Here is a 17002-nt window from a genome sequence, read left to right on the forward strand (position 1 = left end):
ATATAAATAAATAATGGTTCAATGTAATAATGCAATGGACTCAGGACTCTGCAACGCAACGGACTCGGGACTCTGTAATGTAATAAACAGGACTCTGCAAAACAATACACTTAACAGGACAACCAGTATCTTCCTCCCCTCCCCCCAAGCCGGGCTCCCCTTTGCATTCCCGGCAAAATCATCCTCCTCTGCCAGCCAGGCGCTCCGCTCTTTGGAGCTGCAGACAACAGGCAGAGAAGAGCACAGGTCCGGCCACTCCCAGCACGTACCAGAAACTTCCTCATCCGCTGTTCTGGCTGCTCAGTTGCTCTTCTCTATCACCTGCCAATTATAGCCCCCTCAGGCTAAGCTAGCGCCGGTCGTGGCTATCAACATGCCGGCAGTCCCCCAGCCCAGTCTGCCCCTGCTACCAGCGTTGTCACTGCTACTGCCTTCCGCTCTAGATAAAAAGGGACAGCTGCTGTGGGCCCCTGTAACTTATGTGGCCCGGGGGCAGCTGCCCCTTTTGCCCTGCGTTAAAGAGGGCCCTGCCCAATGTATCCCTATGTGAATTCTGGGCTACAGTTCACACCTTTGCAATGCATTCTGTTTCAGATCGAAAAAATAATGCATGTCATTTTTTTCTCGTCCGGAACATGCAAATGAGCCAAAAACACACTAAATACACTGGTCTGCACCTGAAAGCCCAATTTATGCAGAAAAAAGAACCAGAATGCAGCAGTAAAATCACGGTACAAATTTACTGCGCTGCGTTTACAGATCTCTTCCAGATCTGGTCCAGACATGGTGTGAATATATCCTTAAAGGAGAACTATGAGATGAGTGATTTCCACTCACCTCATAGTTCTAGCCGACCTGTGACAATGAGACTGCCACAGGTCGGCTCAGTAGATCGGGAGCTGAGCGAACACATACCAGGTTCGCTCACCTCTCGATCCTGTCACTGCTCTCTGCCGTGACAGGGGGAGGGGCTGGATTCCCCTCTCCCCACTCCCATCTGCCAGCGCTGACTGGCGGAACGGACGGGGGAGGGGACGGGTACAGCTGGCTCTGCCTCTAGATAGGCAGAGCCAGCTGTCACTCACGCAGCTGCGCGGATCCCGTCATTTACGCCGGGATCCGCTGCGGCGTCTCAGTATACCGCGAGCTGTAGCTCGCGGTATACTGAGCTTAGGGTAACGGGAGGACGCTAGTTTGTGTCCTCCCGTTACCCTAAGGAGAACTATGGGGAAAAACACTGACCCCATAGTTCTCCTTTAATGTGTAAGGTTAGCAATGCAGACAATCACTCATCGCTACTGCCAGTTATTGTATGCACCAGAAGCTGCTTGAATACCTGAGCAGTGACTATCTGATAGGATGCAATCATTGTTTGGCTGATAATTTTCCACCCTATTGACAGGGCTACTCACAGCTCGAATTTTGGCCAATTCAGCAGAAATGTTACCATCTCTGTGTTTTATATATAAATGCATCAGATCCAACCATTTTATTTACATAGCTACAATAGCCATAGTTTCAGCAGTTCCATATGTCTACAAGCCAATTTAGCCACAATACAATATGTGTACTGTTTTTTGCATAACTGTTAGCTAGAACAGTTGCCCAGGATTAATCCCAGCTATTCTGATCATTTCATATTTAAATCTACTAGATTGTAAATGCTCATAAGCAGGGCCCCCTAACCCTTCTGTACTGAAATTGTATTGTAACTGTACTGTCTCCCTCCATTTGGTAAAGCGCTGTGCAAACTGTTGGCGCTAAATAAATCCTGTATTATAATAATAATAATAATAATAATAATAACCCAGCATTTCTTTTAACTTTGAAGTACAACTGTCTTTATGTCTAGATGAAGTCTTGTGCATTGTATTTGAACTGTTTTAGGATTAATAGTCATTACTTGAGTATGTACTCTTATTAGTTTATTATTATTTTTATTCCTAATTCAATTTTATATGAATTCATAATCAATTTAAATAAATAATCAGTTTGGTTATGCTATATACGACCTTCTTTTTGCTTATGCCAGTATCAAAGACTAATTGTATGTGATCCTTCTGATACAACCCATTACTACACATTTTTCAGATACCAATAACTAATGTTTTATGTCTTCTGATTTGTTGTAACCCTGCTGAAGTGGGAGTGCTAATGTGATAGTGGTCTTGTTGGACAACAGTATGAACGGTTATTTTCAACTCTGGGCTATTGGACTGGGGATCTTTTCACAGTTTTGCTCTCTGTTTATTGCAGAGTTTGCCCTGCCAGTTTCTTTTCTCCTATATCCAAAGTCCAAATTCTGATTCCCCCAAGACAAGGGAAATCTGAATGCATACTTCTGCCATACTTACTTTGAGGTATATTCATGTTTCCTGAATACAGTGTGCTCCATTAGGTAATACTTCACAATGATTACCACTGTCAGGTAACCGGCAGCCAGGGTGCCCAGAATACTGAAAGTACAAGAGGGGAACAGAACATTGATACTTTGCAATCAAAGCTCATTCAGCATCATATTGTACACTGCATTGACTATTACACAAGTATGGCTAATCTACCTTTTACGTCCATTATAGAATAATAGAATCTAAATTAACTGAATTACAGTGCCATACCAGACGGAGCTTTGGAAGAAACTGGTAGGGTCGACAGAATTATAGGTTGTTATACATATGTCAATTCTATTGGACTTTTTTCTTTGAACCTTATTGATTTGAAACCCTGAAATAAATGTTTGCAAAGAATAGGGAGAGAGAAATGGTATAAATTCCAATAACAGTCCATGAAATCAGCCCGTACTCAGCTTCATATGGAGTAGACACAGAGCAGCAAAAAGATGAACAACATCAGCATTGTAATAGGAATACATACTAGAATTGTTTTTCATAATACAATCAAAGCTTGCGTGAAAAAAAATTCCTCTTCGTTTCAAAGTTTTTATTGAGTTTTGACATTAGGTAGGGTACATAATACAGTAAAAAATACATAAGTACAGGTATCTCAGGAACGCGGAGACATTGGCTGTTGTCAAGTGGGTCTCAATTGAGGTCATAAGTGCTCTGGGTTCTTCAAGACGGGAGTAGATCCCGCTGAAAGAGGGTTGTCCGAATAAGGGAATCCGGAAGGCAGTGTGCCAGGTGGCAAGGGGCAAAGAAGAAAAAAGGGGGGGGGAGGGGGAGTGGGAAGGGGGCACTGGGTCTGACCGGAATGAGCTCTTTTATTTCGGTTGCCTAGAGGGCTGTTAGGCTAGCTGGGGCCAGGGAGGGGTGAGTATAGTCTAACCAGGGTTGCCAGATCTTCGCGAAAGACTTATTGGTATCCGAGAGGATGCTGGTCAGTTTCTCGTTGAGGCAGAAAAAGTCCATCCACCGTGTAACTTCGCCAAAGGATACAAATTGTTTTTTCCATGCAGCGGCAATAGTTTGTTTAGCTGCCAGTAGGACATGCGTGGCTAGACGGTGTTGGGGTTTCGTAAGGAGTGGAGATTTGAGGTGTAACAAGGCCATCCATGGGTCCTTGTAAAGCTTTACCGAGAATAGGCTGTTCAGCAAACGGAAAACTCTCAACCAAAATCTGGCAATCATGGGGCAAGACCACCACGTGTGGAGGACGTCACCCAGAGACGAGCAGCCTCTGAAGCATGTTGGCGAGTGCGAAGGGTGAAGGTGGGCTAATCTGGACGGCACCAGATACCACCGTGTGAGGGACTTAAAGGCCGTTTCCATGGAAGAGATATTGATGGAGCAGGTGGCCATTGAGGTCCAGATCTGCTGCCAACTCTCCAGAGGTTGCGATACCCCTAGGTCCCGTTCCCATTTTCCTACGTAGGAGTGTCTATTAGGGGAGGTCAATGTGTTGACTTGGGTATATATCTGCGAGACAAGTTTAGAGCTGTAAGGGTTGCGTTTACGGGTGTGCTCAAATACCGTTAGGCCTGCCCGAGTGGAAGACCGAGTGAGTGTTGAAGTGGCCCCCATAAGGGTGCTCATGTGCTCCGTGAGTGAAGGCAAAACTACCCCATTGAACAGTGCGTCGGCCTGGCGGGCTTGGAAGGCGGAGGGCCTGCCATATAATTTAGAAAGGATGGAGGAGAAGCGTTGGAGGATGGTGGATGGGTTTGTCGTAGTGGCGCCATTGGGGAGTCGAAGTCTGACCGGGGTCCTGGCCTTCGGTTTAGAATTGAGAATGTTGGCCAATAGAGGGCCTGGTTTGTTAGCACACGCGTAAAATGTGCGTTTGGCCCAGCGGAGCTGTTTTTCCGCCGAGTCGTTCAGTAGGAGGTTTAGTTCCAGCCGAACTGAATCGATCTTTTTTCGGGGAATTGAGGGGGCCAGGCTCCAGTCAGACTCGAGCCCCTCCAGCGTTGATGAAAGGTCCGACACCCTTTTGGTGCGTTCTCTCTTTTGACGGGAGGCCAGACTGATGAGCTCTCCACGCATGGTTGCTTTGTGGGCTTCCCAGATAGTGATCGGGGAAGCGACTGATTTTGCGTTTTCCGCAAAATAGGGGGAAATGCACAGTTGTACATGCTGGGCGGAATCGACAAAAGAGAGAAGGGAGTCATTCAGTCTCCAACTAAATTGAGAGGAGGCAGGGAATAAAGGATTTACAGGTGAGGGATACAGGGGAGTGGTCCGACCAGGAGGCAGAGAGGATGCGGGCATCCAGGACAAAGGGGAGAAAATTGGGCATTACAAAAATATGGTCTATACGAGAGGAGCTGGCATGGGGGTGGGAGTAAAATGTATAGTCTCTGGTGGTTGGGTGGCGGTCCCTCCAGACGTCAATGAGGTTACGGTCCTGTAAGAGTGTGTGAAAGAGGGGGGAAAGGGTTGGAGTGGGCCTGGGGGGGGGAAGAGAAGATGTGGTCGGTCCCGACTTGTCCAATTTAGGGTCAAGGACCAGGTTGGAGTCTCCAGCCACTATTAGGGTACCCTTTCTGTGTTTGTCGGCTGTCAGTATGTGGGAGAAGAAGCGAGTTTGGTGTGTGTTGGGAGCATAGTATGTGAGCAGGGTCACCTCCACATCAAATATTGTGCCATTTAACAACAAGTATCTACCAGTGGGGTCCGCTATCTCATGGGAGCACACGAATGGGGGTTTTTTGTGGAAGGCGATGAGGACCCCTCTTTTTTTTTTTCGCTGAACATGGCCTGAAAGACCTGGGGATAATTTTTATGGAAGTAAGTCGGGTGTGATGATGTAGAGAATTTTGTTTCTTGTAGGCACAGTATGTTGGCCTGGTGGGAGGAATAGTAGTTGAAAGCAAGCCTGCGTTTGCGGGGGGAGTTGAGCCCCTGCACATTGTGAGAAATGATTTTGAAGGGTCTGCTAGTCATTTATACGATAGTGCGGGAAGAACGAGCATGATGGCAGCACCTGTAAAGCTGAGGGAGCTGCAAGGGGTCTTCCAGACAAACCCCAGTGCCGGTGGGGGGGAGAGAGAGAGGTGGGAGAGAGAAAGAATGGGTGTAGGAAACAGAAAATGGTTGCGTTCCACATCAGCGTCAGAGCTGAGCAATAGGGAGAAATGCGCGGAAGCATTTCAAAAAGCAGTCATAGAATAGCTAGGATACACGTTCCTACCAAGGCATTCAGTGTCACAAAGTCAACCGGGTGGACTTGAGGCCGACCCCGATCCCCACTCCCAGGTTAATCACCGCTGTCACACCTCCATGGGGTGGGCAGCAGCGAAATGGAAGTGAGGAGCAGCGTGTGGCTCACAAGGTGGCACGGAGGCCCAGAAATAAACCAGTAACATCACATTGCAAAAATAAACTGCGCCAACATTGGCATAGGTAAATGAAGTCTGCAAAAGAGGCTAAAAAGAAGTGCCATGTAACAGGTCGGCACCGAGCACCAGGTAACAAGCCCCAGAGCCGTCCATGCCCTCCAACCACAGGCATGGGGGTCGTGACGGGTCGGGCATCTGAGGTGGGACGGGGTCCCGACATGGGTAGATGGGGCACTGGGCCAATAGACAACATAATAACAGGCATAACGTTCGGGGAAATACCGGTAACCTCGACCGTGTCATCGAGGGACATCGGGGCAGTCTATGAGGGGGGGTAACCCCATAACTGTGGGTAGGAACATCACAACTTACGGACCGCAGGTAACGAGGTCCAGACGGGTGTAATCAAAGTCGTAGGCGGGAGAGTCTCGGAAACAGGAGGATAACAGCTCTCCAACCGGGCTAATTGGCAAGGCATAACAGCCATAGATGACTCGTGCGCGAGTTGCTGTATGGGGGAATCAGTCTCCATCATCCAGGCGAGGCCGTGGTTGGGGGTCGCTGCTTCCCTGGAGTGTCTCGGCTGTCGCGGGGTCTGCGTTCCCACAGAGGGGCCAGGCGCCTATCCTTCGGGGGGGGGATGAGGCCCGTGGGGGGGCCGCTTCAGAAACCGTTAAGGGCGACAAGTGTAGCTGTTCCAGGAGTGGCCCCGCTTCCTCGGGGGAAGCGAAGGAGTACGTCTTACCCTCGAGGGTGAAAGTAGCCTTCAATGGGAACCCCCATTTATAGTTGATGGCGTGGCGCTGCAAGGTGATGAGGAACGGTCTCAAGGCCTTCCGTTTCAGTAGGTCAGCGTATATCTGGTATTCAAAGTCCTGGAAGCATAGGGTGCGTTGTTTCCACGCAGCCTGAGTGATCGCCTCCTTCGTTTTGTAGAATAGACAATGTCATCTACCTTATATTCAATGTCGTGGATCCTGGTGCCCAGCTCCCTGATGTCTCTGGATAGGTGTGTTGCCAGTTTGTCTGTTGCAGCCTTCAGTTCTCTCTGCAGGAGGATCTTAAACTTGTCCAGGAGGGCTGCGTCCCTGACCTCGGTCCCCTGATGTGATTCTGGAGGCTTGGGGGAGAAGCCATCATTTGATGAGTCATTTGCTGATTCCAGCAGCTCTGGTGAGAGACCGGCCCGCGAGGGTGGAGCGGCCGCCATCTTGGGATCAGGCTGCGATTTTGTGGGCCCCGGCGTCTTCTGCTGGGAGCGGGTCGGCGGTGGATTCTTCCCCATGATGGAGTCAGAAGGTCCAAGGAGTCAGGCGGTAAGGTGGGGAGTGGATGGGAAGTGAGGTGATCGGTGTTTTAACAATCAAACGCCCGGGTGGTGCGGAGCCTATCTAGCAGGCGTCCATGCTCCTCGGCTGCTCGCTAGCGCCCCCCGAAAAAAAATCCTTTTATGTAGTGAGTGCTGCCTTCTGTCTGCCCATCACTTTCATCAACTTTCTGGATTCCCATTGCACCTTGCATCTCTTTCCCTGCTGCTTGATGTGATGCAGTCTCCATTTCTCAAGACTACATATCCTATCATGCATTGCTTACAGCAAGCAATGATCATGTTACATTGTTCAGACACTGCGTTGTAGTTCAGAAGGCAGGATATCTGAGGGTTGTGACACAAGGAGGTGCATTTTCACAGGGCTGAGTGCGATTGTGTTACTGTATTGAAGAAGTACAGTCTATATGCATCTTCAGTAAGTACTTTTACAAACTTCTACATTAATATGGTATTAGGCGTGGGTTAGAACTTAAAGAAATTCAGTATAGAAATACATATTTTATAACTTTTTGACCATAGATACCCTTTAATTATAGCAGTCTCTGTGTGTACAGCCATTCCGGGACATAGAAATGTAAGACAGTGATCAGCTAGACTCTGGTGAACAGGGATTTAATAAAAAAGGCCTTTAATGCACGGTACCCCAATACTGTGTGCAAAAAAGTAGTGAAGCACATGGCGGCCAGGAGTTCCAGTGGGGTAGAATGCAAATTTACAATACAATGCACCTAGCAAATGGCAACTCACACGAATCACACGGCGGCCAGGAGTTGCATCGGGGTGGAATTCAAATGAAAGGCAATACAATGCACCTAGAAAATGGTAACTCACACTAGGTGCGTTGTGAGAGTGTGATTTACTCACACAGTATCGTGCAATTAATGCTATATTTAGGTGTTAATGGGCCCTCACACCATTTAGTTATCACAGCTGTAATTCACTCCTAAAGAGGCTGTAAAGTCAGAGGTTTCTATGAGTTAGGGGAGCTGCAAAGCAAGCTGTTCTGCTGTATCCCTAGATATAAAGTTCCAAAAAACTGGATTGTTATTTATTTGATATTTGTAAACTCACTAACTGCGATCAGTGGGATTGTAGATGCAATGTTCTGGCTCCAGCAGACTCTTCCACCAGTCCATGTCCATACCTCAGTTTGGGCATTCAGTAACATGGATGGGAGGAAAAATGAATGGACTAGAAGCATGGTGACCCCATGATTTAGGCAAGTGGAGGAGCGAGGGGGGTTGTGATCTGATCATGTTTCGGATATACTTGGACCTCACAGGAAGTCTGGTGTCTCTTCCAGATAATTCTGTGCTATGTCTGCTAACCAGCTAAGGTTCTACAATACACAGCATCACTGCAATCAGTTTGACCCCTTAAGGACCCTTTCACTGCGAAGACCTTTTTTTTTTGTACACATGTTATAATCCACATTTTAGGCTTGATAATTGATTCAAACCCCCAAATATTATATATTTTCTGAAAGCCAAGACCCTGTAGAAATAAATGGTGGCAACAATACAGTTTTAGGTTGCATGATATTAGCGCAACTCTTTATCAAACTTAAACATTTTGTAAAAAATGCGCTTATGTTAAATTTAGTGCCCCAAAACACAATGTAATACCAATGACAGCTCAGTGACTGGAAGTGACGCAACACGCGTCACTCCTGGTCCCATAGAATGGGGAGGAGACTGGTGAGCGGACGTTCGGTGCTCTCCTCCCCAGCTTCCCGACGACACCCCAGATGCGGGCCCGCAGGAGGGGCAGCAGAGCCCAAGAAACACAACGGGGGTGTTGGGCGGGAGTCTGTTTAAACGCGTCTGCTGGTCGCTGGTTGCTGAGGGGTTAATGGCTCTCTGCACTGTGTGGTTGGGAAGTGGTCAGTGAATCTGGAGTTCTGTACTGTCCTAGATGTATGAAGCCGTTATCCCTCTCCCATGTGAGTTGGTGATGGAATAAAAATCTTTAAAAGTGACTGGCACCCAACTTTACATTCGCATCCCACAACCGGCTAAGGACTCTTCCTTGAGGAGAAATGTCAGCCCACTCTGCCTCTGAAGTCTCTCACATGCTCTTGGAGGTCAGGGGGGTGCTGCAACTGGATATATATACACACCTGTTCCAGGCCTGTGACTCACTAAAGTACTGCAACAAGGATGCAAATCACCGCTCTGGAGCCTAAACTCTAAGTTTACTGTTATTACTTTATGACTGATGGTCTAAAATGATTGCACTTCCTCAGGATACAGTACAAAGACTAAATGCTAAAATCACTATAAATATTTGTTTCTGGAGGTCAGAAATCCGATCAGAGCCTCAGCCACATTAAGCTGAAATATATCCAGTCGATATTATGGGAATTAAATGCTGAGGCAGTGGTACCATGTTGTATACAACGTACTGTATTTGCTTAATGAAAGTCAGAGGCAGACTTACATTCCACAGAACAAAAATGGCGTAAGACCCGAAGAATGTGAAAAACCCAGACCCAGCTATTGCCACAAATCATTTATGTTTATGGTAATATTTTTGTTATTAGTATTCTGCATTTAAATAAAACAGGTCACAAAGCTGGCCAATACTTAGCATATGATTAAGATACATAAGCAAAGGCTACCTTAAAGTGACACTAAACTCAGGAGTTAAATCTTAAAATGCATTCAAGTGCCCTAACTATTACTGAAAATGTATCTTATTTGTCTATCACTCAGCTGTAGATCCTCAAATCATCTCTGAATTGTTGGTGACACTGTCCCTCCTTCTGGGGGGTGTTGTAAAGTAGACACCACTCCAAGCTCACTCCCGTGATGGACTACAATATCAATACGAATTAGTAAACTAAAAATTAGATTGTAGTCCATCAATCTACAGTACATGTTCTCCTGATGAAGTATTGGTAAAAGCCCCCAAAATACATTAGGCATTTCTATACTGTCCACTCAACCCTACAAACCAAGGAGAATGTAGAGATCCTCTGGACTGTAGAAGCTACCTGTCCAGTAGTCAAATCACCTATATCAGAATTGGTCAGTCACACCAATAGGATAAACCTTGCGTGTTCATTGCTTTCTTTCCGCTTCCTTCCTTTACATTAAACCTTTGACAAAGCTGGCCAACTGATTACCTAGCATATGATGAAAAGACAGGCAGAGGTTACCTTCGGTGAAAACTGTATGTCAAAGCGACCAGTGGGTCCAGAGAAATAGGCAGATAATATTATATGCTAATCTCTACTTTCCCTGCACAAAGTCAAGCTTAGCCGAAGCCCCCTTGTGCTCCCCAAGCCTCCTTTTTGCCGATCTTAGTGATAGGCAGCCTCAATTATTAATAGAGAGACCATGGAGGGACCACTTCAAACTAAATGTATACAGGAAAAGTATATATAACTAAAGCTGCTGGTAATCTCTGGATCTACTAAAGATTTTGACATCTACTTTTCATTGAAGGTTCCATTTTTTATGTAATTAGACAAGACATAGGAGGTTATAAGGGTTTCTGGAGGGGTATAGATGACCGTCCAAGAGAGATATTTTAAAGGAATATACAAAATGTATTGCTAATACATGCTTGATTAATTGCATACATGATTCAAAACAATCTTATTAAAAATCAAAACCCTGCAGAGGATACATTGGTATATTCATTATTATCAGCTCTAAAATTAATTTGGTCCGACAGTTCATTATGTTGTTCAATGTAATTCAGATGTGGTTGTGGTTCGTGTGATTGCTGGAGTGCAGAAACTAGCCTGTAGCGTCCCGTGGCAGTCCCCGCTAGGCGCGGGACGCTACAGGCTAGTTTCTGCACTCCAGAGTGAAAGCAGCAATCACACGAACCACAAATATCGATCTGAGAGAACTAATACTCCTGGCGACTGTGATTGGATGACTCGATACCGCATATAGGTTCCTCCCCAAAGGACCCCGGGGTCCCAGGTGTGACAAACCAAGTAAGCAGTGGAGACAACAGTGGGTCTATCCCCCGCCCGCTCCTAACTGGCTTCCTGGGCACTTCTCCATCATACCGTAGATCAACCCGGCATGATTCATCCTCAATGGGTCCCCTGATGAAGCCCATGGCGAAACGCGTCGGTGCCTATTAAGTTAAGCTATGCTTTGAAAACTACCATCTGGTTATAATAATGTAACCACATCTGAATTACATTGAACAACATAATGAACTGTCGGACCAAATTAATTTTAGAGCTGATAATAATGAATATACCAATGTATCCTCTGCAGGGTTTTGATTTTTAATAAGATTGTTTTGAATCATGTATGCAATTAATCAAGCATGTATTAGCAATACATTTTGTATATTCCTTTAAAATATCTCTTGGACGGTCATCTACACCCCTCCAGAAACCCTTATAACCTCCTATGTCTTGTCTAATTATGTAATTAGGGGGAGAGGTGTAAAACTAGGTACACACAGGGGGACTACCCATAATTTAGTCCATTTTTTATGTACAAGTTTACATTAAACCTATTAATGAAGACAAGGGGCAACCACGTGGCCCTGGTGTTCCAACTTGAGTGCATGGAGCAGGCATGGGACACAGAGGAACACTGGAACTCAGGGAGCAAGGAAGTGTCTGAAACACAGGGTGCAGATAAGTCTTGAAGGGCACAGGGGTTTTGCTTCAACCAGATGTGTTGCTCTTGTCTGACCTCGCTCTCTCCCCTGGCTGTCTCTACTCGCTCTCTCCTGTATATTCTCTGTGCTAGAGTGTACAGGTTTTGCTGCCATCCCGCTTTTCGCATGTGTGTCCCTGAAGAGCGGCATCCCAGCTTTTGTCCCAGAGACGCAGTGGTACCCACTGTGTGAGTTTTGTCAGATTCTTGATGAAATTCGCACAGTGTATAGTCTACTTAAGACTTATAGGTATTTAATACCTCCCACAGAGATTACAGTACTCTCTCCAGAAAGCAAGAGCCACCTTTGTACTTTCTACTTTCTGGACTGAGATGCCCACAAAGACGTGGCACAATGGTGTAAAATGTTGCAGTCTGGACAGAGAGAGTGAGAACACTGAGGAAATGCTTCCTTCTGCCTGTAGGAGACCGACATCTCAGCCTAGGCAAAGTCACTTGCCTGGAGTGGTTTATTGCAGGAGTATTATGTCAGGAATTTATTTATGCAGACCTGTGAGGTTATTGAAAAGTCCACTTTAAAAAGAAAGCTACAGTATACAACAGGGCATCACATAATGGCTCCTATTGGTCCATATACTTCTATAAATTTAGGAGTGCAGAAGACTTTCTGCTTATCTATAGCGAGATAACATCTATAAATTTATATTGCAGCTTACCAATCCATAGATGTGGTGGCTGCTTTTTTTTCAGGCTAAGAACATTCTCAGCAATTACAGAAGATACTTGTTGATCGTGTCAGAAATGCAGCATCCTTGTCACTTTGTTAGATGAACAGAAACCAAAGCTATCTTTTCTTTGTTCTGCAAGCTACTAATCACACTATCCCCATGTAAAGGCAATGGACAAAGGCAGATGTGTGAAGTCCAGCCTGGGTGACAACCATTGCTCCTTCCATAGATAGATACAGAGGAGGCATGAGAGTAGCCCCCCAGGGAGAGGAACAGTATTATTCACAGGATTACCAGGTGAAAATAAAAGAAGGCTGAAAAACAAAGAAAACTAATGCAGCCACCTCATCCAAGGACCAGAAAGCTGCAATATTTTACTTTTTCGTTTGGGAAGTTCGATACCTTTTAAATGGAAAGTTTGTATGTTAGACTGTATTGCCACTTTTTCTAAAAAGAGAAAAATATAAATAAAATCACTGGAAGTGAAAAAGGAATCCATATACTGAATGTCAACATCATATGCATAAACCAGATGTGGTGAACAGTGTACAATATTTTTTTTTATGATATCGGTTGTTTAATCTCTGGTTAAGTATTAGTTAATCACTGAACACAACCATAGACTAAAAAACACCCCAATTATATTCCATGAGGACAGTAGTGACTAATCTACATTGAGGCGCATTATCTAGAATTAAACTTGACACTTCAGGAAACCATCTTGTAAGCTTTTGGCATATTATAATAAAACCGGTAATTGAAGAGAATATGAAGAGCTGACATTGATTGCTCTCAATACCTTAAAGTTGAACTTAAATAGAAGAGTAAAAATTAACTATTTCATGACATACTCACTGTAAGTGAGGGGCATTCTTATAAGTTAAAATGATGTAGGAGAATTCCTTACCAATGAATGAGTTCTGTAATATGCAATATAGTGTGCAAATAGAATAAAGCACAGGAATTTTTTAGACAGGATTATTAAAAGGGGATTTCCACTTGAAAACCAGTGGGTGTAACTACACAGGGATGGCCCCCCTCTGCAAATTTTGGACTGCTCCCCTTCCTAGCTGTCACTCATTAACAACGTACTTGTGCCAACCCTTTCTTACCCCCTTTCCAGTATTAATGCTTAAAGTAGAACTATGGGGTTAGGGCTTTTCCCCATAGTTCTCCTAAGGGTAACGGGAGGACACAAACTAGCGTTCTCCCGTCACCCTAAGCTCAGTATACCACGAGCTACAGCTCGCGGTATACTGAGATGCTGCAGCTGAAACGGATCCCGACAATTATGTCTGGATCCGCCCAGCTGCGTGAGTGACAACTGCATCTGCCTATCTAAAAGGCAGAGCCAGCTGTACCCGCCCCCTCCCCCGTCCGTTACGCCAGTCAGCGCTGGAGGATCGGAGCAGGGAGGATGGAATCCAGTCCCTCCCCTGTTACGTCTCTCTTCAATGACAGGATCGAAAAGTGAGCGAACGCCGGTATGTGTTCGCTCACTTCCCGATCTACTGAGCCGACTTGTGACAGTTTCATTGTCACAGGTCGGCTAGAACTATGAGGATGAGTGAAAAGCACTCACCTCATAGTACTCCTTTAAGGCCCATTTATACTGTTGCATTTCAATGTACATGTTACAATGCATGTGTCCTAGTTATACACAAACAATATTAATTACCATATCAATGTTAAAAAAAAAAAATTGTGTATGTTTCCATCTCTGTGCTGCAGTGCATTTTGATAACTGACATGTCTGGGGTTTTTTTTCCTGCATTTTAGTGCATTTGGAGGCACATAGAAGGCAACGGCAATTCACTTACAAGGCATGTAATGTGTTTTGATGTGTTGACAATAGGGATGCATTTTTTCCAGATCGAGTACAAGTATTGATACTTTTCCTCACGTTTCCACCGGTACCAAATTACCGATACTTTTTTTTTTTTTTTTCTTCTAATGACATTTGACAGTTTTTCTAAAACAATACAGACTAATGGATTTAAAACAGTGCTAATGTTTCAGGGCCCAGTCACAGCTGCAAATGCTGCCCCTGGTAGTTCTGCCGCTGACTTCAAGCTGTAGAGAGACTACAAATCTCAGTAATACATTATACAGCAATGCAAAATACCACCAGCTACAGAAGACTACAAATCCCAGCAATAGATTATACAGCAAAGCTGAATAATATGAAACCACATACGCTGTGCTGCTCCGGGGTGCAGGCCTGATGTCTCTAGTGGAGGATCTCAGGGGGGCTGTGTGGGGTCTCACCAGGGCTGTGCGGGGTCGCACTAAGGGTCCAGTTGATCTCATGGGCGGCATGGTTTCAGGAAGGAGGAGCTGTGCCGCCGGTGCTGTACACAGGTGCTGTGGTTCACAGGTCCTATGAACCCCAGCGCCTGGTTACAGCACTGTCTTCAGTTTAAAAATTTAAAGTGAAAGCACCAGCGCTTAGTATCAGGGCATTTTACATTGAAATCATGCTTGAAAATGCCCAGGTATCGGTATCAGTGCATCACTAGTTGGCAACAGTTATTACCAAGCCTTGGTCAATGGCTGTTAATTCTATCCCGCCTAAAATCGGAAATCCAAAAAACGCATTGGAAACAGGCATCAACACCACATGTCATTGCTCAAAGGAATTGCACGTTGATACATGGCAACACACCAGCTCAACGCTAACAAAAAAAACAACATGCATAAATCTAAACGGGACCTCAAAGTTAGACCTTAATGGTCGAGCTACAAAAGAAAGTTAAGGATCAGTGCAGAAGTTAGAGATGTGTTGCCATCTAACATTATGACAGAGGTCACACTATTGAAAAATTGCTGAATCCCATGCATGGATAGGTACACTCTGCACTAACACAGCTGCAGGCACATTAATGAGCGAGACGAAAATGCAGAAATATGACCATGAAGCTGTTTAAAGCAAACTGCAAGCAGTGCCATACATAATGATGCCTATACGTATAAACTCGGAAAATGGGTCACATCTCTGGGCTTCCACTTGTATTTGGGACAAATCACTGCTCAAAGAAATATACATGAAGTCTAGAAGAAGTAGAAATGACCTGGTTCCTATACCAAAATTAAATCACTTATGTACTGAATGATCATACCCTAAAGCCATCTGACCAAGTCGCCCTAGCGATCTCCCCTGACAGCATTCCTTTTGCTTCCCTTAATCAGTACATTTTCTACAGAGATATTAGGTCCAAAAGATTGGATATTTCATAAAAGTAGGTTTAAAGGCAAATTAGATCAACTGTGCATCCAAAGTCTATATTCAGAGATTTTTTCCCCCCAAACTAATGTATTATATTGTGCTGCTACTTTATGCTGAAGATTAATCTGATTATTTTATTTGTGCATTGAGCACAGTGATTATTAGGGCTTTATCAGATTCTACCACACACACCTATGCTTGGGAGCACCAAGTTTGGCTCTAGACAATACTTAGCATAATGCAAGTGCACAAGACAAATCCCACAGCATGCGCTTCTGTCAGAGCCTATGAAACCATTCTGCAAAATGAATAGCTTCACTTGGCACCTGAACAGTCTGGCCTGACACAATCAAGCAGATGTGTGGTTTAGAAGCAAAGGCACAAAAGAATAGCACATTACATTATATAGTAATCCGCTGCAAGGGCAACTGCACTGTATACCAGTTGTTAAAGGGGATCCCTGCTTTGCATACTGTTCATTTGACAGGACATGGACAGGTGTAGCCCCTACTACCCTAAGTGGAGTGGCTCTTTAAATCTAGTGTTGCTGGCTTTTTAATCAGTCTGGCTGATTTATAGTGGGTGATCATTTGGTTATTCCTGTGCTCTGCTATTGTTTGCACCTACCTGTAGAGTGGTGTGACCCTGCCACAAAGTGGGGCAGCAAATAGGGGAAAATTAGGAGTGTCTATGCCTCACCAGCAAATCACTAGGAGTTTTATGGCCAGTGATGCAGGCTGGGGAAGTGCATAAATACTCAGGAATTGCCATGTGCTGGGGGTGGGATGTACAAGGTGGGAGAAGCTGACAAGGCCTCTAGTCTGGAAGAGGCCAGATGTGGACCCTGGAAGGGTCTGGAACTACCTGGGAAGGAGAACCAGCGGAACACTTTGACTGCTGGAGGTGCTAGAAAGGCCAGGATGGCATGGATTCAGGAACAGGACTGGTGCCTCTCCCAGGAAAGATCTCAAGTGCACCCTCTATCCAGCTGTGGTTCTGTTATCCAGTGTCATCTTCTGCTCAACCAAAGCATTTCTGCACTGTGGAAGTTGGAATGGATTGGCGAGTCTGGAGTTTATGTTTGCCCCGGATGTCTGTAGCCCTACCCTATACCCTCTCTCCCTGGTTTGGCCGTTCTACAATAAAGCATCTAAAAATACTTAAAGTGACTGCCACCCAATTCACTGATTACATCCCACAACCCGGCTAAGGATCCACCCCTAAGAGTGAAATGTTACCCCTCCCCGCTCCTGGCATACCTCACATGCCTTTGGGGGTCAGGCGGTGCTACACAGGGTATACTGGTGACTGGAGCCCCGCTGGGCAGGACATACCAGTGACTGGAGCTCCCCTGAGCAGGGCATATTGTGGTTTGGAGAGGCC

The 17002-nt window shown here is 45.3% G+C and overlaps 1 protein-coding gene across 1 annotated transcript in view; it reads right to left on the bottom strand.

The window, feature by feature from the left end:
* The window catches only part of SLC38A8 (solute carrier family 38 member 8), a 33515-nt gene that overhangs the window by 9883 nt on the left and 6630 nt on the right, over nt 1-17002 (bottom strand). Inside the window, exon 4 of the mRNA XM_018568058.1 lies at nt 2355-2456. Within this exon, the coding sequence (XP_018423560.1) occupies nt 2355-2456 (102 nt within the window). The remainder of the gene's footprint in view (nt 1-2354; nt 2457-17002) is intronic.

Source organism: Nanorana parkeri, unplaced genomic scaffold, assembly GCF_000935625.1.
Source record: "Nanorana parkeri isolate BGI_ZX_2015 unplaced genomic scaffold, ASM93562v1 scaffold1132, whole genome shotgun sequence".
NCBI classification, from domain to species: Eukaryota; Metazoa; Chordata; class Amphibia; order Anura; family Dicroglossidae; genus Nanorana; species Nanorana parkeri.